This window comes from Zootoca vivipara, chromosome 14 (assembly GCF_963506605.1).
Source record: "Zootoca vivipara chromosome 14, rZooViv1.1, whole genome shotgun sequence".
Taxonomy (NCBI): Eukaryota; Metazoa; Chordata; class Lepidosauria; order Squamata; family Lacertidae; genus Zootoca; species Zootoca vivipara.
In genome coordinates, this window is record NC_083289.1 from 41,441,712 (window position 1) to 41,462,214 (window position 20,503).

A 20,503-nucleotide genomic window follows, 5' to 3' on the forward strand; every position below is an offset into this window, starting at 1 on the left:
TTTATGGGACTGTATTTCTACAATATCTGGGAGGGCACTGTGTTGGCTATTCTTGATCTTAGGGGGTGGACAATAGAAAAATGTAGGAAAGGGATAAGTAGATTGGAATGCCTTTTTAAATGTTCCATTAATATGTTCCCAGCTTTTGAACGTTTGGAGAAGACAAAATGGAAATGCAGGATTTTGTAGACGAGATTTTAAATATCTTTATTTAGGGTTCCATGGAGTGTTTGAAGCTTCCCTCTGACACCTCCCTGCCAAAGCCGGCAAAGCATGAGAGTCCGCTTGCAATACAAATCCCTCTTGCAATACAAATCCCAAACTTTTCGACCCAAACCTCAGTTGAATGGTTAAAAATGAATGGACTAAAAGGTAAAGTAGACCGGAAGGGCAAGGGTTGGGTGGGGGGAAGTTTATTCAGCCTGAGAATTGTATTCCCTTCTGGGCAACGCTCTGAGGTCCGTTTGCCAGTAATAGGAGGAGTCAAAGGCAAACATGGATGGCACAACAGATGAAGATGTTACCTTTGTAGAGTAGACTAGCTTCTGTACACACTCATCTGCCCATTTCCACCCAAGCAAGCAAAGAGGCATGGCCAGAGTTCAATCACACATCCCAGCCAGGCAAAAACACTCAGGTTGCGAAGTAAGGCCTGTGAGGACTGTGGCCTTGGTGGTCGGGGGGAAGTTCCAAGGGGCAAATAGAGAGGCATTTGGCCTCAGGACCAGAGATTTCCCCATCCCTGGCCAAAAGATTCCATGTGAAATGAAGCCTCCTTGTTCCACCTGAACGGGCCTTTCATCTACCCTTTGGTTCCTTGTTTGTTACAGCCAGGAAATTAAGCCTTTATCAAGTTTTGGCACCCAATGCTTTCTCCCCTGTGGAAGAATTTGTGCCTGTCCTTCGGAAAATGGTATCATCCACATTACATGAGGTAAGTAAAGAGGAGTTTTAGATTAGAATCTGGAGGCCATGTGGTCCAACACCCCCTACCCCACATGGCCAAGAGCCCAGAGATGAATGGCAATGGCGTTGTAGTCCAACAACAGCTGTAGAGAGTCACAGGTTAGCCACCCATGCTCTGTTGGCTGTTGGCATCCGTCAGGTACCATCCTTTGCCCACCCTGAAGCAAACTGTCACTGGAATGATGATTTGGTTGTCAGACTTGTTACTGGAACATATGATTAATTTTCTCTCTCTCTCTCTCTCCTTGTTTCAGAAAGCAATGACGCAGTTTGAATGGCATGATGGAACGATTAAAAATATCCACGTTGATCCACCCATACTGTATGACTATCAGGTGACTGAAGGACCTATACATAAATCCCCATGGCCAGAGTTAATGGCATTCCAGATTAATCTAAGCCAACCGCTCTTTTTGTGTGCAGTTTTGACTAAGATGCACATGTCATCTAACCTCCCCACAAACAAATCAGAATGAAGGCTTGACAAACAGTTGTTGCCATCTAATCTCTCTGTGAACTTTGTGCACAGGTTGAAGATGAACGTAGGGAGCTACCTTCTATTGCATTGGCCTATCTAGCTCTGTACTCTCCTCACTAGCATAGGGTAAGACTCAACGGCAGATCACATGCCTTGCATGCAGAAGGTCCAGGATGCACTCCGCAACATCTTCAGGCAGGACTGGGAATGCCTCCTTTGTGAAACCATGGAGAGCTGCTGCCAATCAATGGAGGCAATACTGAGCTAGATCGACCAATGGCCTGGCTTGGTATAAGACACCTTCCTATATTCCTGTGAGCTCTCAGTAAGCAGGTTGTCGGGAAGTGACCACAGAATCAGAAGACACACCAGGACTGCTATAGGAAGAGGCACCCAAAGAAAAGGGAAGCAGTTATTATCAAGGCTTGGCGTGAAGTCTATCTTAATTACATTTCGGTTCTGGGAGTTTTTAATTTATTTGAGGCAGTTAAGAATGGAGGGAGAAAAGGCGTATGTTGCCCGTGAACTGTGGTGAAAAATATAGTGTAAGCCAAGAACGTACTCAAAGAATGGAACGGTTTCTGAAGCAGTTGTCCGAAATGTGCAAGTAATCGTTCTCATCAACTATGTTTTAAATTGCATCTACAGAAACGGCTTGGCAGACTGGTGAGGATGTATGAGAGACGGGTAGACTGGCTCTCCACAGCTAGTAGAAGAATTTGGGGGACTGTTTGTGAGAAGAGGTATCGGTGTTTTACTTATCTGCATCCAGTTTTGTAAAATGATGCCTTAAATTGCCCCGTGTGTGTGTGTGTGTGTGTGTGTGTGTGTGTGTGTGTGAGAGAGAGAGAGAGAGAGAGAGATGTATTCTGAACATTTCCATGCCATTCCATATAATTAATCTTTATTGCAGTCCAAAAACCCGTAACATAAATACAGAATAAAATGCAGATTCATACAGACAACCCCCCAGGAGAGGGAGACCGAGACAATATTTGTTTAGAATTAAGTATGATGATCTTTGATACATATGACTACCGAAAGAAACTTTGCCGCGGCCACTGTGATATCATTAGACTTGTTGTCCAGAAGATATTTAGTATAGTAGGCTTCAGATTTACCCAGCCGATTTGCCAGTATGGATTTAATCCATAGATCCCCAGCTTGCTCATATTGTCCACAATGCAATAGGATATGCCTCATACAATCGACATCCTGAGAGCATACAGAGACCCTATTCTGATAAGGGATGCCTCTTAGTTTGCCATTTAGCACTTCTGATGGAAATACATTTAATCTGGCTTTGGTAAGGAGATGCCGATAAATTGGTACAGACAGATTTCTAAGATATGCAGGTATCTGAAAATCGTACCCGTAATGAATTCCTACTGCTTTGGGCCACAGATAACATGAGATTGAGATCAGAGATCGCTGCCTCAGAGATTCAAGGGCGGTATCATAGCCCAGATGGTACAGGAGAGAAAGTGGCATTCCAATCGAAGTGGCTTTTCTGACCATAGTTTTCATCCATGAGCTGATAAACTCTTCGTTGTTTAGGTGTGGGAGTAAGCCTTTCCCTAGGCCAAAGACAGATCTTGAGCCAGTATCTCAGGGCAGCCCACCATGCTTTAGTTGAGAGGGGGCATTCACCTGTTTCTAGAAATAGAATTGCATTTGGAACACAATTTCGAACCTGTAAAAGGGACTGGAGAAACTTTGCCTGGAACCCATCAAACACGGGGAATGAGCTACTGAATCAGATGTTTGAGGCGTAGAGGAGTTGAGAGACAGATTTTGCATTAAATACCCTAATGGCTGGTGGAACATAATGGCCTCCCCTTGTATAAAAGAATTGAAGTATAGCCCGTTTGCTTACCTCCACCTTTTGATAGGCAGTCTGCCGATGGTGCTTCCAGGACTTAGAATGATGGAATAGAAGCCCTAGGTAGCGGAAGTATTTGGTCTGATAGAAATAATGGAAAACAGATATTATTAATAAATGTATTGCCTGCCCTTCACTCTAATGCCCCAGTATAGCCAATAGAATGGCACCGGGGCTTATGGGAATTGTAGTCCAACAGCATCTGGAGGGCCACAGGTTCCCAATCCCTATCCTGAAATATGGATGCTTCCATGCATGCCAACTGCCCTTGAGCCGTACTCTGCATTGATGCTCAACATTTGGTGAGCATGCATGTTCAGGATCTGCTTTTTTAAAAGCTCTGTCTCCTTAGCTGCTTTTTTTTTAAAGGCAACTGGAAGCAGGGCACAAATTGCCTAAAATGGTTAGGGATCAGAAAAGTTAGTCTTCACTAAGGGTCTCCCAACCCTTTTCCCTCCAGCAGAGCTTCACACACACGTAGATGTAGAATGTTCCTTGAGCACAATTCCGTTCCCATCTTCAAGAAATTGCACTACTGAGCTATGACCCACCCACCCCCCGCCCCAAGCCTTTGACACCAGTATAGTTTCCCTTCAAAATCTCTAGACAATAAAAATGGGGAAACGTTGATCTAAAAGTTGCGTCTCTGATGCTGGTGGTCTCTTATACAGGATTGTCATACTTATTGATGTCTCCAAAACAAATGCCATGTACATCATTCATATCCAACATTCCCTGCGACTTTTACTCGAGGAGCAGATGTCGAGCAAGGAGTTCTTCAATATCATAGCGTAAGTAACTGCCATGCAATGGTTGCAACCATTTCTTGGGGGTAGGTCTGTCCACGAGCATTTGGCATCCTTGCTAAATTAACCTTACGATTAATGGGCCATGATAGCTATTGCTTTGCCTTCAAGGCAGGAATGCTTCTGAATAAAAACAGTTGCTGGAGTGGAAGGTGCTCTTGGGCTTGGTTCCTGCTTGCAGGATTCTCAAAAACGTCTGGTTGGCATCTGCGAGAACTAGATGGGCCATTGACCTGATCCAGCAGGGACACTTCTTATGTTTTTATTCCTCTGAATGCTTAGGCTTAAAATAGCAGAAAGTACCCATTGCAGCTCGGTGTCCGAGAGTGCAATCCTATACACTGGTGCCTCGCTTAACGAAGGCCCTGCTTAATGAAATTTCCACTTAACGAAAGGATTTTTCGAGCGGAGGTTGCCTCGCTAGACGAATTCGTTTTATGAAAAATTTGTCTAGCGAATCGCGGTTTCCCATAGGAATGCATTGAAATTCAATTAATGCGTTCCTATGGGCAAAAAAAATTCAATGCATTCCTATGGGATTCGCTAAACGAATTTTTCGTTATAAGAAAAGACCCGTGGAATGAATTAAATTCGTCTAGTGAGGCACCACTGTATATGCCTACTCAGAAGTAAGTCTCATTGAGTGCAATGCAACTTACTCCCAGGTCAATAGGTGTAGAATTGCTACTGTTTTTGGAAACTGATCTGCTCAAGCATCTTCTGTTGCAGGCTGATGTGAAGTAGCTTTTAGTTATTTGCTCTGTGCTTCTTGCAGCTTTGGAAATGACGTTAACGCCTGGGAGGCAGAAATGGTTCCTTCACACCTAGACAACCTACAAAGGGCCTGGAGGTAAGTAAAACACCTTTTAAGGGAAGCAACACTGGCAAAAACCCCTAGGTTAGTGATCTCTGTTCAATCCAATTTTCACATGCACTTAAGATTACCTAGTTGTGGACCAATGGGAGTCATGAATGAGATGAGCTTCTTATTTTTTACACAGCTGGTATAAAACTAGAGAAGGGACTCATTTAGGGGAGATGTGCTTATGCCAGAAATGGAATCAGTTTGCACATCTCTCCCATACAAGTCTGCCCTTGCCACCACCCAAAAGCAGGAAGTGGGATTTACTCCCTCTTCCTATTTTCCTGCTTTCAGGCTATGCCTGAAGCTGTTTATAGTATAGGATTTGGGAACTTGTGGCCTCCCACAAGTTTAGTCTCAGCTCCCATCATCCCTGACCATGGATCATTCTGGTTGGTGCTGATGGGACCTGGAGTTTAACAAACATCTGGAGGGCCACAGGTTTCCCATGTTGAAGATGCAAATGGGGGCAGAAATTGCCAATGTATGCTTATTTCTACCATGTCTGGAAGGGAAACCAACGCAGCAAATATGACTGGTATTTGCTTCTTTGGTTTTCATTCTGCAAGCGATACGTAATCAACGACTTTTTCCACCATTTGCATTGTGTTTCCTTTGCGTTGAAATGAACGGTGTGGAATTGCATAACAATTACATAATTATTTACATAACTAATTATGTCAATGTCTGTGACATATATATAATAATCATTTTCCCCCAGAAGCTGAACTGCAGCTGAATGGAAACAGCAATGTGACAAATGTGGGCCGGAGCAGAAATCGATGTTTTCTTTTATCCCTACCTGAGTTTGCCCTAGGATTGTTAGCATGAGCCAGCATGGCAGTAATAAAATGTTTGGAAGCCATGGTTAGTGTTTTGATGACACTTGGGCATTCAAAAATAAAATAAAAAATTGTTTGACTCCTCTTCTAGATGGGTACTGGCCCTTCAGTGTGAAGGCACTAGAAATCTTATGACCGCACTTAGAAGAGCTGTGGAGATAGACTTTAAAGATAAGGACAAGCATAAATCTCAAAGCATTTACCTGCTTACAACTGGAGTCCCCAACCAAGAGAAGGTGGGTAAAATCCCCAAACCAGTTTACAATCTGTCTAGAGCTGCTTGTTAGATTGTCAGAACTATTGCATGCTAGTTTTGCACTTGTAGAGAGACTTTGACACCTGTCCTGTATGTATTCCCGTAATCTGGGGAACCGGGTTCGTGTCTCCGCTCCTCCATATGCAGCTGCTGGGTGACCTTGGGCTAGTCACACTTCTTTGAAGTGTCTCAGCCCCACCCACCTCACAGGGTGTCTGTTGTGGGGGAGGAGGGGAAAGGAGATTGTTAGCCGCTTTGAGACTCCTTCGGGTAGTGATAAAGCAGGATATCAAATCCAAACTCTTCTTCTTCTACATGCATTCTAAGCATAGGAGCCAACTCCAGGCAGCTGTGGGTTCTTGGGCACCCACAACGCTGAGGGCAAGATGCCCCCCTTGACTCTAAGGTGGTTCTGTCTCACAGGGCTTGTGCTGTGTGCTCTATGTTAAGTTTGACTTGGGGGCCAGTTGCAGCCTCCAGGCTTCTGTATGCAGACTATGCAATTCTTCTCAGGCCACACCCCTTGCTGCCCCTTCTCTGTGCATTCCTTCAATACTTTTTTGCCTGGCGGGAATGTGTCTTTGAGTGATGCAATGCCTTTGAGTGGTGCAAGAGCCAGTGTGGTGTAGTGGTTAAGAGCGGTAGACTCCTAATCTGGGGAACAGGGTTCGCGTCTCCGCTCCTCCACATGCAGCTGCTGGGTGCCCTTGGGCTAGTCACACTTCTCTGAAGTCTCTTAGCCTCACTCATCTCACAGAGTGTTTGTTGTGGGGGAGGAAGGGAAAGGAGAATGTTAGCCCCTTTGAGACTCCTTCGGGTAGTGATATAGCGGGATATCAAATCCAAACTCCTCCTCCTCCTCCTCCTCCTCCTCCTCCTCCTCCTCCTCCTCCTCCTCCTCCTCCTCCTCCTCCTCCTCCTCCTCCTTCTTCCTTGCCAGGGTAGAGAGATGTGCTATTGCCTGGCTGGAAGGTTGGCTACTGTACAGAGTCACTCTGGCTGCTCTGCCCACCTTGCCTCTCACGGCAGCCAGCCTCCAGAAAGTTGCCTATGAGGAAATGCAGGCCTCCAATTGATTTACTCACAAATTTTATCTATATATTTCATAAATTTACTCCATTCTTTCAGATGGGTTTCAATTGGAAGTAAAATAGACAAAAACCACATCACGAACTGTTAAGAATAAGGAAGAAGAAAATCTAAAATGTATGACTAAATCAATGTCAAGTGTCGTAAGGATCTTAAGGAAATTTATGTTAAAATATTGTAAATATTCTAACTTGGCATATCTATAAATAGAAATAAAAATTGTATATGGAAAATGAAAATTACAACGCCAAAAAGAAAGTGAAAACTATAAGAAACAGAAGAAGAAGGAAGGGAAGTCCTTGTTGTTGTGTTTTCTTTTTCTTTTCTTTTTTTTATATTATTATTATTATTATTATTACTTTTTTCCCAGGTTTGTTTTAGGATTGGGATAAGCCTTGTATATTAATTTCTCTCTCCTTTTTTTCCCTTTTTCTTCAAACCATGAAAATATATTTGATATGATATATATTATAAGAAAATAACTGGAAATGACAACAATATGAATTGGATCTTGTAATAATGTTTATTTTATAAAATCAATAAAGATTATGTTGCAAAAAAAAAGGAAATGCAGACCTCCATTTGGAAAAGGATTCTCACCTTGCCTTACAGATTGTGATGACTGCGAGCACTATACAAACGCTAAAATTGTTGAATTAGTGTCATCAAACAGTACTGCCAAGTGGTTCCAATGACTTATATTCTTGCCTTCCAGCATGCCATTTGTTCTTACCTGGCTGAGGTCTGTGGCGGCTGTGATTTGAACCTACATGTCTGTCTGTTCAGCGTCGATAGTTTCTCCCTTGATGATATCCCGCCGCGTTATGCAAGTCTGAATGAAACAGCTGCGATTTTTAAAGAAATTGCCCAAACTGCCAATGGTCGGTTTCATTGGTTTGGAGAAACAGGTATATGATGTTCAGATGTCATGTTTGTTTGTGACATGCAATTTGTTTTAAACTGTTTTTAATGCTGTGTTTTAAATGGCATGTATCCCAGGCCCAAGGAGCCCTGGAACACACAGTGCATTTCTCAGGGTCTCCAATGTCTGGGATGCTAAAGGACTGACTGCCTTCCCTAAGATCAATGGAGGAAACCTTGCTGATAAAGCTGCAACCTGCAACAGTACAGATGGTGTAGTTTTATTCAGAAGACAGTGACTGTTGCGTGTTTCCAACTCAGTATTTAGTAAAAACTTGTTTGCTTGGGCTTTCCTGAAATGATAGCCCTCTACCTTCTGCCCAGTTACCTGTGACATTGGTTTAATGTGTATTGAAAACTGCTGTGAGATTACTTTTAATGTAAGCAATATAGAAATGTCATCAAATGGATAAAATTAAATTGTTGTGACCCACCTTGAGACCTTAGGGTGAAGGGCAGGTTGTTGTTGTTGTTGTTGTTGTTGTTGTTGTTGTTCACTTGCTCATGAACTGTACACATGGTTTTGAACTTAAACTGGGAATCATCTGCAATACTATTGGGACCTTCTTTTACTTTTAGAAAAATTTTTCCTTTACTGCTCATGCTCCCTTCCTTATTCAACTCCAGATACAAAAGATGAGTCTGTGGAAGAGGCAAGAGACAGTCTCTCTTGGCTGTCTCTTAGTGCAAACCCAAGCCATTGAGCCTGAGTTTCCACAGCTGCCGCCCGCCATGAACCACCATTGGCAGGATTGGCAGCAACAGCAGCAGCAGATATATCCTATGCTTGTGATAATATTTTATTCTCCTGCTAATTATGCTGTTTTAAATGTGCATTTTATATTCCACTTCTTTTCACCATGTTTTATTTCGAGATTTTTTTTTTAATGGTGATATTTTAGTTGCCTTGATCGTACACTTAACTTTCTTCAGTAAAGTTTTATTTTGAGTTATTTTATTTGATGTTTTAATGTAGGTTGTAAGCCGCTTTGAGATTATTTTTAAATATATATATAAAGTGGTATAGAAATGAAACGGAACAACAACTCAACCCTACAATGTTTCAACAGAAACGGTTCTGGGACAATCAGTGATCAATATGCTTCTCCGTGTTGCAGTTGCTTTAAAAAAATTAAGCACTAGGAAGTTTAGGGACATGTCCTTCCGCTGGCCTTTTTGCTCTACTTTTCTCTCCTCCTGTTAGGCATCTATGAAAGTGACGATATCAGCATTATCCTATCTGAAATGGAAAAAGCTGTCAACTATTCTCACAAGGTATACATTCAGACATTCACTTCTTCTTTTGAAATGGGTGTTGTGTTTGTTAGGTTGAACGGGATGCACCTGTTCAGTCATGACAGGATCTGCTTCACATTAAGAGGAACTAATCTGGAACAAATCCAACCCTAGTTGGTCCAGCGTCCTCTTACCCACATTGACCAACCTGATGTCTTTGAGAAGCACAACATGACTGCAATAGACCTCTCCCACTTGTGCATCCTGCCTCCTACTACTGAACTCGGTATATGGTTGTCATGATGAGTAGCCATTAATACCATCCATTAATTTGGCCATATCCTCACCAGATGCTTTTACCACTTTAATAGTCATGGCTCCCTCCTCCCAGAGAACCCTAGGAGTTGTGGTTTCTTAAAGATTCTGTGAGTTGTTAGAAGACCTCTATTCCCCTCACAGAGCTACAGTTCCCAGAGTGGTTTACAATCTTCCCAGGGAACTGTAACATTTGGGTGGTGGGTGGTAATGGGAGGTCTTCTAACAATGCTCATTATCCTTAGCAAACTACAGTTCCCAAGATCCTTTTGGGGAAGGCATGACTATTAAATTGGGATAAGATTGCTTTAAATGTATGGAGTGGATGTGGGCCTCTGTCTCACCCCTTTTTAAATCTATCCACGTTGGTGGCCATCGGTTTGGTGACAGCCTGAGTAGGCTGGTGTTCCATTGTTAAACACATAAAACGTGAACTGGAAAGGTGAATTTCCAAATTTGCAATGACATAGGAACTGCATCCTCTTAGGTTCATGGACAATGATGATGGATGACTTGGGAACAACAACATCATCATACTGTGTTGATGATAATTGATGGCTTGGGAACAGCATCTAATGTTGATGATGACAATGATGATGTTTTTTTTTAATTCCTAGCTTATGTTCCATTGTCAGGTTTGGCCCTCTAAGACAGCTAACAACCAGATTGAAACAAGAACAAACTATGTTCTATGTTCCAATACAAACACAAAGAGATAGTGATCATCATAATAATAATACATAGACCATATCAGAAGAGAGAACAAGGAATATATATATTTTAATCGATGCCTAAGGCACATCAGAAGAGGATGTGTATGTGTGGTTCTCTGTTGTATTTCTCCAAGTGTTTTGGAATGGAACCCCTCCCCGCTATTTTGCCCACCTGAAGGCAATACATTAGCTATTTTCTTTTGCGTTCAGTCCTGATAGAAACTGATAAGGCTATTTTTTCCCATTGCATTTGCTTTCCAGGGGAAGGCTAAACCTTTCCTGTCCCTTCTGTTTTTCAGTGTGCCATACTAGTGGGATCCTTAAGTCAACGTTCAGGAAGTCATTTGGCTAATCAGTTGATGCCTGAAGGAGGCCTAACAATGCTAGAAGCACAGAAGAAGAGTAGACCACAGAGGCTGCCACTTCCAAAGCCAACTGCCCTCACTCTTGCCAGAATGGTATGACACTGTTTGGTGTTTTAAGTTGAAAACCGCCTTCATCAGTGCCACCAACCATGTTCCTAGGAGTTGGCTTCTATGATTCTACAATACAAGGATGAAAGCTGGAAATGCCTGTTTTGGGGGGTTGCTGATCTGTGATAGGGTTAGGTGCAGATCATACAGGTCTATACAGGGCCAGGAAGTCTTTCAGGTAGCCTGGTCCCAAGATGCTCAGGGCCAGGTAAACAACAAGACCTTGAACATGATCTGGTAGCTGGCCGACAACTAGAGCAGTTCTCTCAGCATAGGTGTGACCTGTGAGTCCAGATGCTCCACTCAGCAATCTGGTTGCATAATTGTTGTCATTGTGGTATCCCAAGAGTGGTTCTGAAAATAAGAACCATACAGCATGCTGGTAAAAAGGTAAAGGGGCCCCTGACCACCAGGTCCAGTCATGTCCGACTCTGGGGTTGCGGCGCTCATCTCGCTCTATAGGCCAAGGGAGCCGGCGTTTGTCCGCAGACAGCTTCCAGGTCATGTGGCCAGCATGACAAAGCTGCTTCTTGCGAACCAGAGCAGCGCACGGAAATGCTGTTTACCTTCCCGCCGGAGCGGTCCCTATTTATCTACTTGCACTTTGATGTGCTTTCGAACTGCTAGGTGGGCAGGAGCTGGGACCGAGCAACGGGAGCTCACCCCGTTGCAGGGATTCGAACCGCCGACCTTCTGATCAGCAAGCCCTAGGCTCTGTGGTTTAACCCACAGCGCCACCTGGGTCCGCATGCAGCATGCTGGTAGGCAGGGGCAAAGTGGCAGAAGGTTTTCTCAGATGTTGACTGTACCTTTTTAGAACTTCAGAGACCAGCCCGATGGGGCCAGAAATGGCACGATGAAAGCTCTCCTATGGCGTCCACCAAGTGCCAAAGCGGAAATTCCTCCAGGTGTGTGTAAATTAAGCTCATGGATTTGAATTGCTATTGCTTGCATGATTGCAAATAGATGTATTTGTTGTCACAAGCTTTGTTTACTACCAGCTTGATGAAATAGCAAGGCCTGCATGAAGTGGGTGAGGCGTCTGGAGAAGAATTGGCTCTTGATAGTGTATGGTTTGTATCCAGTGCTAGTCCAACTCAAGAGTGGTACCATTCTAGTTAATGGGCATGACTAACTTAGGTTCGTTTATTTCAATGGATCTACTCTGAGTAGGACTGAGTTGGGTAAACCCAAGATGTAGGCATGCCCAGACTTCTTTTGTCACAAGGAACTGCAGCTGCAGACTCTCCAGGTTGCTAGATCCGTACCTGCCGTCTTGAATGATCTCTTAATTTTTTAATAAGATGCTTCTTCCTTTCTGGGCGGTTAATGCATCTGATGATTGGTTCAGCATGCTAATGATACCCATTTCTGTTTCTCCATTACATCTGATTCGAGATAAGCTTTGAAAGACCAGGACCAGTGCCTGCATGCAGTGGTAGACTGGATGAGGGACAATACATTGCAAGGACAGAGGCCTTGTGGGCGGGGGGTGGGGTCTCGGATCCAAGGAATAGGCCAATTGTCTGCCTTGGGTGGGCTTGTACTCCTGCTGAAGGAGCAGGTATGCACTTTGGGGATACTCCTTGAACCTTCATTGTTGCTTGACCTCTTGTGTCTGGGAGTGCCTTTTATCAGCTTTGGCTGCTACATCAGCTATGGCCATTCCTGGATATGGATAACCTGACTGCTATCATTGATGCTCTGGGAACCACAAGACTGCATTACTTCAATGTGCTGTATGTGGGGTTATCCTTGGGTCTGGTCCAGAAGCTTCAGGTACTGCAGAATGCTGCAACTAGACTGGGAACACAAGCTACCATTGTTGAAAGATTTGCACTGGCTTCCCATCTGCAACTGGACCATTCTTAGAATCATAGAATTGTAGAGTTGGAAAGGGGCCCCAGGGGTCTAGTCCAACCCCCTGCAATGCACGAATCTCAGCTGGATCATCCATGACATATGGCCATCCAAGCTCTGCTTAAAAACCTCCCAAGGTAGGAGAGTCCATCACCTCTCATAGGAATCTTATCCCACTGTACCATTCCCTGAACAACTTAGGCCCAGGATGCTTTAAGGACCATCTCACTCGGTGGCACAACACAAACTGTGGTGATCTGGGGCTGATTGCACTCAACTCGGTTGAAGCCAGGATCCTACTGTCATTAACAGTTAAAGAAAACACTTGCCTGCATATTTCTTTGGCTGATGTTTGTGAGACAAGGGTCTCACGAAGGGCTGAAAAGCCAGGTTATACGGTAACTGTGGCTAAGGGAAGAGTTCAGGGCAACAGTACTCCTCATATTAATAACATATTTATCTCACACTGTCCACAAGTTCCACAGTACAAGTTTTCTGCAGTAGGCCTTTGGGGATCCATCTGAGCCTTGCCTATTTCTCCTTTTCATCTTTGTTTCCAAAACTGAATCTTGATTATTTAAAATTTTCAATAATTATTTTAAAAATTCAATAATTATTAAATATTTTCAAACATCTTTGAAAAAATGTTTAGGGGTACACTCATTTTCCTACTCATATTAAAATACTGCCCCTCAATGAGGCCAAACTTAGATTCACAAAATGTTTAAGGGTATGCGTACCCCTCTGTCCCCCCAGAAAAAAGTACTGTTTAAAGCAGCCAAAACAGGGCAGTGTCTGAACTTTGGGAGCTGGGCTTCAGTGCCAAATCATAACCTTCATAGTTTGCTAACACTGCCCCATGATTTAAACCCTGCCAGAGATGATGATGATGATGATGATGATGATAAATATTCTGATAGGCATTGCATTCTTAGGTTCAATAGAATAATAATAATTTTTTTGCCCTTGTGTTGCAGTACCTTCAAAGGAAATATATCTGACAAGCGGAAAAAAGAAACACAACTTAAAGTCAAAGAAGGTTTCTCTCTCGTTAATTTATGGCAACACAGGGAAAAAAGTAGGTGGGTGTCCCCAGAGTGTGTGGTCTTTTTCTCACTAAACCAGCAGAGTTTTAAAACTTTGATAATGAGGAGTTTCACTCCAGATTTTCTCCTTCTCTCTGTCACATAACCTGACTTGTTCCAATAGAGATTGAGTGTGTTAGAGGGGCGGCATTTCAGGTGTTGGAGGAGTGAGAAGAAGCATTTGTTGGGTTATGTCTTCAGCACCACACTAGGTCCTGTTTGTAGTCTACATGTACGTTGCTTTTTTTACGCCATTTAAAGTGCTATGACGTTAATTCAAATGAGATTTATCGCTGAGAATTCTCTGGCTATGCCCTATTTTCAAGTGGTGGAATGGCAGCAGAGGGGAGAATTTCAGCTATTATTCGGGGAGGGAGGTGGACAAAACTGGGGGCGGGGGGAGGTGGCAAACAGCTCTTCCTGGTGACTTTTGTCACCCCTAAAAGTAATCTGAAATATTGTTACAAGGTGACTTAAAGGGGATTTTGGTGGTGGTGGTGGTGATTGTCAGATGACTTGAAGGAGAGGCAGGTGTCAGTCCCATCAAGATGGGCTCTCCTTGTTCTGCTCCCGTGAAACTAGGGGTGGAGCCTATCAGTGATTTCAACACCCAGTTTTGAGTCTGCAGCTTTTCACCTAAGAATGTTGGACTCACCACTAGCGAATCCTCTAGTAGAGCCAAATTGGGATGATGGAAGACATCACCTTCCATTCCGCTGTGCATTTGTCACATGCAGCGCTGTTTCCATTCCCCTGCAGTTTGTCTTCCACCAAAACCTAGATTATTTCTCTTGCTGTCTGATGTGGCGAAATTAAGCCATTTATGCAATTAATTTTGTAAATTACACAAGTCATTATGTTATTCCACCCCATTCATTTCAGTGAGAGGATGCAATCCACGGCATATTGTTTGCGGACTGAAAGCAACAGCAAATGCCAATTGGGTTAGTTGGATTGATTTCTGTTCCAGACAGTGGGGGAAGGTTGTTGCCTTCATGCTAAAGCGCTTTCAAGAAGCATCCGGCTGGCCATTTTGGGAAGTGGGACGCTGGATAGATCCTTGGTGTGATATGGTAGGGCTCTTATATTAGGTAGGAAGTAGATAATGCAAGTTATATAGGCCTCCACCAGCATATGGCATGCCATATTTTTTAGACATGAAGATATTTTTGCCCAGAGTGGAACACTGCAGCTTCTTTTTTTCCTAGGTGCAGTTTATAAAAAATATTCAAACACAAAAAATGCGAGGAAGCAGATTCCTGTTCCTGTTTTGCCATTTGAAGAAGAAGAGATATGTTCCAGTAAAGCGGTATGATTCATAATTTCCAAAGAGATAGCTCTGTCGAGCCTTAAAATGACACTAGATTCTTTATTGATTTTACTGCCTTGATATGAATTGCTGTGGAAGCACTGAGTGTTATTCATTTTACTCATTCACTCATTTTGTATCCTGCCCTTCTCCCCAAAGAAGCCTAAGGCAGCAACATGTCTTTGACTGATATACATCCTAAACATCTCATTTTTAGTTTGATACATTTTATTGGTTGGCATTGTGGTTGTTTGTATGTTTCAATTTATATCTGTAAGCTGCATCTGCCTTGTGGAGGGGGGAAGAGAGGGTAATAACTTTCTGAATAAATAAGATGGTTGAGAAAATTTTATTATTTTGTCCTCCTTTCTCTCAAAAAGTGGCTGAGCAGATTCAGTATAAAGAAATTGAAGTTAGACCTGCCCAGCCTTGTTTTTGGACCTGAGTGTGTGCATCAGAAGGAAATGGTGGCATCTTTGCACAAGCAAGTCTCAGCGAAATACTGTGACATCTTCCCAAGCGTAGAGATTCACGTAAGGCTTTTACTTCTATTGCAGTACAAAAAATGTCTTATTTCTGCCAGTTACCTAGACTTTGACAACAACATCTTTCAATGTGGTTTCCTGTGTTTCCAGTCCAATTTACACTGGCCTTTTTTTAAATCATAGAATAAGCTGCTGTTGTATATAAAAACAAATTTTTCATGAAATACTTGAGCCTTCTTCTTTCTGGCTCCAAAGATGTAGCTGAATTTTTCAAGAAACGGGAGACCCCATTGTGACCCTGGGAAAGCTATTGAAGGAACTTGGATGTCAGACCCTGCAGAATGTCCCTGTTTTCCATTGACATCCCTGATTTAGAGAAGCTGTCCAGGTTTCTGATTTGATCCCATAATGTCCCGCTTTTCCTTAAGACGTCCCTATTTTCATCGGAGAAATGTTGGAGGGTATGGGATGTAGAAGGAGCCAATATGCAAGATTTGGAACCTATTTCTCTTGGCCATGGGACCAAACAAAGGTGTTCTTTATCCCTATGCACTTAAAAGAAGAGTTATTAATTAATATTCCTGTGTATAGCTTGGCTTTCAAATGAATTATTTTCAAGATGGCACAGTGAACAATTGAAAATAGATTTTTCACCCAGTCTGTTCATTAAGAACATGATCAGGCCTATGATCATCAACTCCCACCACCAGATACCCTCCCTCAAGTTTGCCTGCACCCTTTCCCCAAATGCACCCAGGTAATTATTTAATGTGATCACCCAAGTCTAGGAACTTCTACCCTGTCTAACCTATAAATATCTGACATGACCTTGATTTAACATTACAGTGGAACCTCAGGTAACGTACTGTCCTCCTTACAAACCCTTCGGGTAACGAGCTCCGCTAACCTGGAAGTAGGTGTTCCGGGTAGCGAACTTTGCCCTGGGATGAGAGCGGAAGTCACACGCTGGTGGCGCAGCAGCAGCGGGAGGCCCCATTAGCGAAAGCACACCTCAGGATAAGAACGGTTTCAGGTTAAGAACGGACCTCCGGAACAAATAAAGTTCGTAAACGGAGGTACCCCTGTACATCTGCACATCTGTAGTGACAAAATGCAAACTGTGTTTTTAGGGTATTGTCAAACACCTGCAGATTCAGACCAAGGACCTGGAAGTGTACATTGAGCAGATGGAGAGAGTGTTGCGGTGCTATGTTCGGAGAGTCCAGTGGCTTCTGTCAGGTGTGTCCTACCTCTAAGAATGAGAAGTCATTGCAATGTTGATAATATCTGTTTATTGCCCTAGGATACAAAGCTAAATCACGCAGCCTTGGGAGGGAAGTTTCCTTTCACTAGATAATGGATTGAGGCTGAGAGAGAATTAAGTGGTCCAAGATAATCCAAGGTGTTTGTGATTAAGCAAGATTTTGAACTCAGTGTTGTCCTGCTCAAAGCCAGAGCTCTACTCAGTGTACTAAACTTGATCTCCGTCTCACCCACAAATTGCCTTCTGGAGTTCCCCCAGTAATTCTTCGTGTATAAAGAAGATCATAGATATTTTGACAAAATTGGATGGGTATATATTACCTCCCCAGCCAACCTTGATTCACTCCAGGAGGCAGCACTGCCTCTCAGGCTGGATCTACATTGGCCTTATAAACGTTATAAAATATAAGCCTATATATTAAAGTCCCTGTGTCTCTGCGTCCAGTCCCTGTGTCCCTGTGTCCGCGCTACTGCACATGTGCCCCACGGACACAGGGATAGGATGCAGAGACTGGACGCACACTTGCGCACGCGCTCTCCCCACCCCCACCCCTCTGCCTACCGTTTACCTGCGGCCGCTAACCGCCGCTCCTGGCTGCTCCCCCCGGCGACCAAAAGCAAGTGGGCGTTGCGCGCACACGCATGTGCTCTCCCCCCCGGCCACTCCGCTTTGACCTTTCAGTCTCCGAAGCCCCGTCTCATGCCGGAGGTGCGCGGCGAGGCGGCGGGGGAGAGAAGCGCTCCGCCCCGCCGCCTTGCTGCGCACCGCCGGCATGGGACTTCGCTTCCTCGGCGAAGGCAAGCAGGCGGGCTGTCTTCCTGCTTGCCTTCGCCAAGGAAGCCGAAGGGGCAGCAGGCGCTTTCTGGGCGAAGGCAAGCAGGCGGGCTGTCTGCCCGCTTGCCTTCGCCGAGGAAGTGCCCGCTGCCGCTTTAGCTCGGCGGCTGCAGCACTTCCTCGGCGAAGGCAAGCGGGCAGGCAGCCCGCCTGCTTGCCTTCGCCCAGAAAGCCGAAGCGGCAGCGGGCGCCGAGGGAAGCCGGCTTTGGCTTGGCGGCGGAGGAATTCCTCCCCTTCTTCCCGTCGCCGCCAAGCCAGTCCCCGAGCCGAAGTGCGATGCGGCGGGGGCTTTTCGCCGTTTGCCTTCCCGGAGCCGTGACGCACTTCAGCTCAGGGACTGGCTTGGCGGCGGGGGCTTTTCGCCATTTGCCTCCCCCCAGGGCTTCCCCTCCATTCCCGCCCGGCTAGCGCCCGTTTACTTAACGGGCTGAATGACACTAGTGTTCTATAATGTTTAATAGCAGTTTCTCTTTGCTGGGGGCTCGCTGCTCTGCAGCGCTCTCTGGTGTCACATTTTAATAACACATTCCTTCTCTGTAATCTCAGGGTTGTCTGTTGTAGAATTCAGCAGGCAGGAGGATGTGAGCAAAACTATAATTAGTTGCCTCTGCCTGTCATTGACCATGGCTCCTCCGACTGTTGATCTCCTTGGCCCACTAGCCCTAAAGGACACATCTTTGCTCTAAACCTAACGGAGAGAAAGCTTCGTTTTGTGTGTGGTGGCAGCAGCAGTTCTTGCAGCCACACCCCTAGAGCTGACTCTTCCAGTATGGAAGAGGTGTTCATGGGAAGCAGCATGTGACCAAAAGGCAAGGCCGATGCTGCCCCTTTTTTAAGACATTGGAACAAGGACAATGCATGAGAGTAGCTAACATTTTGCCTTTGCAATAGTTTTGAGACAGAAATTACAAAGGAGAAGTGATATTCTTTGTATGTCAGCTTCCGATGTTTGAATAGCCCATAACTCACATCAAGCTTATTTTTATTTAATATTATCACTGTCATTTAAAAAAAAACTGTGAAAAATGAAGACCTGAAAATGATAACCAGTGCAAGGCCACTTGAGTTTAATTATTGAGCTGAGAGACAAGCTAGATGTGGTGGTGACTAGGGATGGGATTCACTGTCCCGCAGCTGTTCAGTTCCACCCGCCCCCACATCATTTGTGCACAAACACACTCAGTTGAGTTTTGTGTTTTGTAAAATGCATGTCAGCTCAGCCCATAGTGGCCTTGAATTCCCCTGACTGTGTTACAAAAACTATGGGTGTTGCGGGGTGAAAGGAACCTTACAAATCAGGACAGAAGCAGTGGCATTATAACCACAAAAACAAACACACACACCCATCTGAATGTGCAGCCTACCTGCTCACCATTTTATTTTTATTTTTATTTTAAAAAGGCAGTCGTCGATTGTTTGGTGTCGTTTTGGAAGCGAACGTTTGCATCCTGATTGATACGTCTGGTTCCATGGACCGTTCCTTGCAGGAGGTCACAAAAGAGCTCACCTCCCTTATCTGGGAACAGCTGAGGAAGAATAATGTGAAGTAAGGAAGGTGCAGAGGTGGCCTTAAGACACTTGGGTAGAGATGAGGGAGAAACTCAAGTCAGTTCAGATTTAATGGCGAACTTTTTGAATTTGCCCTTTCCGAAACAATTTGAAAACTGAAACACAGCCATGCTTATAAATTCACACATATCCAAATTTTGCAATGCAGTTCTCCATCCATTGTTTACCAAAATACATATATTAGGGGAAAACATGCACAAAAATGAATATATTTGTGAAAATAGTATCCATTATAATAGGAGAAATTGCTTCCAAAAATATGTGCATTAATCAAAACTATATACAAAAATGTGTTTATAAGGTGAAATTTGCACTAAAATGCTGAAGAATTTTCTTGAGAATTTTTTAAAAAAAAGAATCCACAAATTGCTGCGGAAATGTGGAGAACTGAATTTAAGATTACAAAAAAGGAGTAGTTGAGAGGACCCTGCTTTGGGATTTCAACTTGTTCTACCACCAAAGTAGCCCCCTTATGGATATTCAAATGCTCTCATATGGCTTTCCTCAAGTGTTTCTTCTCAGAAAGGTTTAAATGTTGATTTAGTTTCATGTAGTGACTGGCTTGTGTTTTGGTCCTTTTAAGATTTTCTCAAGAGATGTCTCCGAAAGTGTTTCCAGGTGGGAGTTTATTGTAGGAATTGGTTTTGCTCATGCACATGATTTTTTGAGGTGTCCACAAGACTTATTTTACATTTGATCTAGATTTCCCCATTCTGCAAAAGATCCCATGAGTAAAACTAATCCACTGTACACCTGCAATCACTGCTGGTGTAGAAACTCATTGGCAATTTTTGGGTTGAGCTTTTTGTCCAAGGTGGTGATGTTTTTGTGGCTGACCCCCTAAGGCCACACCGCTATTTCAGGTTTGATAAAAAGCATTCCCAAACCAGTTAGTATTTCAGAAATCTTGTAATCAGTGTATACTATGTACAATATGAAAACGTCCATTGAAACGAAAATGCAATCTTAAACCAATAAACCTGTGTAAAAGCATATATATAAAAGTGTTTAAAACAGAGGAACACATAAAACAGGGTCCAATCTAGGAGTCAGGGAAAGCCTCGGCCTCAGCAAACATGTGAGTATTTACAAGATGTCTGAAGCAACTGACTGTTGCTGCTTCGCACGTAGTAGAGGGAGGGTGGTTGTCCTATGGTATTCTGTAGGGTGCGATGCCACAAGTACGGTCTACTCATCTAAGCGCAGATCTGGGGCCATGCTTGCTGGGGCTAATGGGACTTGGAAACATCTACAGGG

The 20,503-nt window shown here is 43.9% G+C and overlaps 1 protein-coding gene across 1 annotated transcript in view; it reads left to right on the forward strand.

Annotated features, from left to right (window-relative positions):
• Nucleotides 1–20,503, forward strand: part of VWA3A (von Willebrand factor A domain containing 3A) — a 52,706-nt gene that overhangs the window by 23,385 nt on the left and 8,818 nt on the right. Inside the window, exons 15-30 of the mRNA XM_035130788.2 lie at nt 216–372; nt 831–934; nt 1,221–1,301; nt 2,093–2,187; nt 3,998–4,117; nt 4,908–4,982; nt 5,928–6,072; nt 7,897–8,089; nt 9,307–9,377; nt 10,666–10,824; nt 11,657–11,747; nt 13,677–13,781; nt 14,993–15,093; nt 15,474–15,626; nt 16,709–16,817; nt 19,079–19,223. Of these exons, the coding sequence (XP_034986679.2) occupies nt 216–372; nt 831–934; nt 1,221–1,301; nt 2,093–2,187; nt 3,998–4,117; nt 4,908–4,982; nt 5,928–6,072; nt 7,897–8,089; nt 9,307–9,377; nt 10,666–10,824; nt 11,657–11,747; nt 13,677–13,781; nt 14,993–15,093; nt 15,474–15,626; nt 16,709–16,817; nt 19,079–19,223 (1,904 nt within the window). The remainder of the gene's footprint in view (nt 1–215; nt 373–830; nt 935–1,220; nt 1,302–2,092; nt 2,188–3,997; nt 4,118–4,907; nt 4,983–5,927; nt 6,073–7,896; nt 8,090–9,306; nt 9,378–10,665; nt 10,825–11,656; nt 11,748–13,676; nt 13,782–14,992; nt 15,094–15,473; nt 15,627–16,708; nt 16,818–19,078; nt 19,224–20,503) is intronic.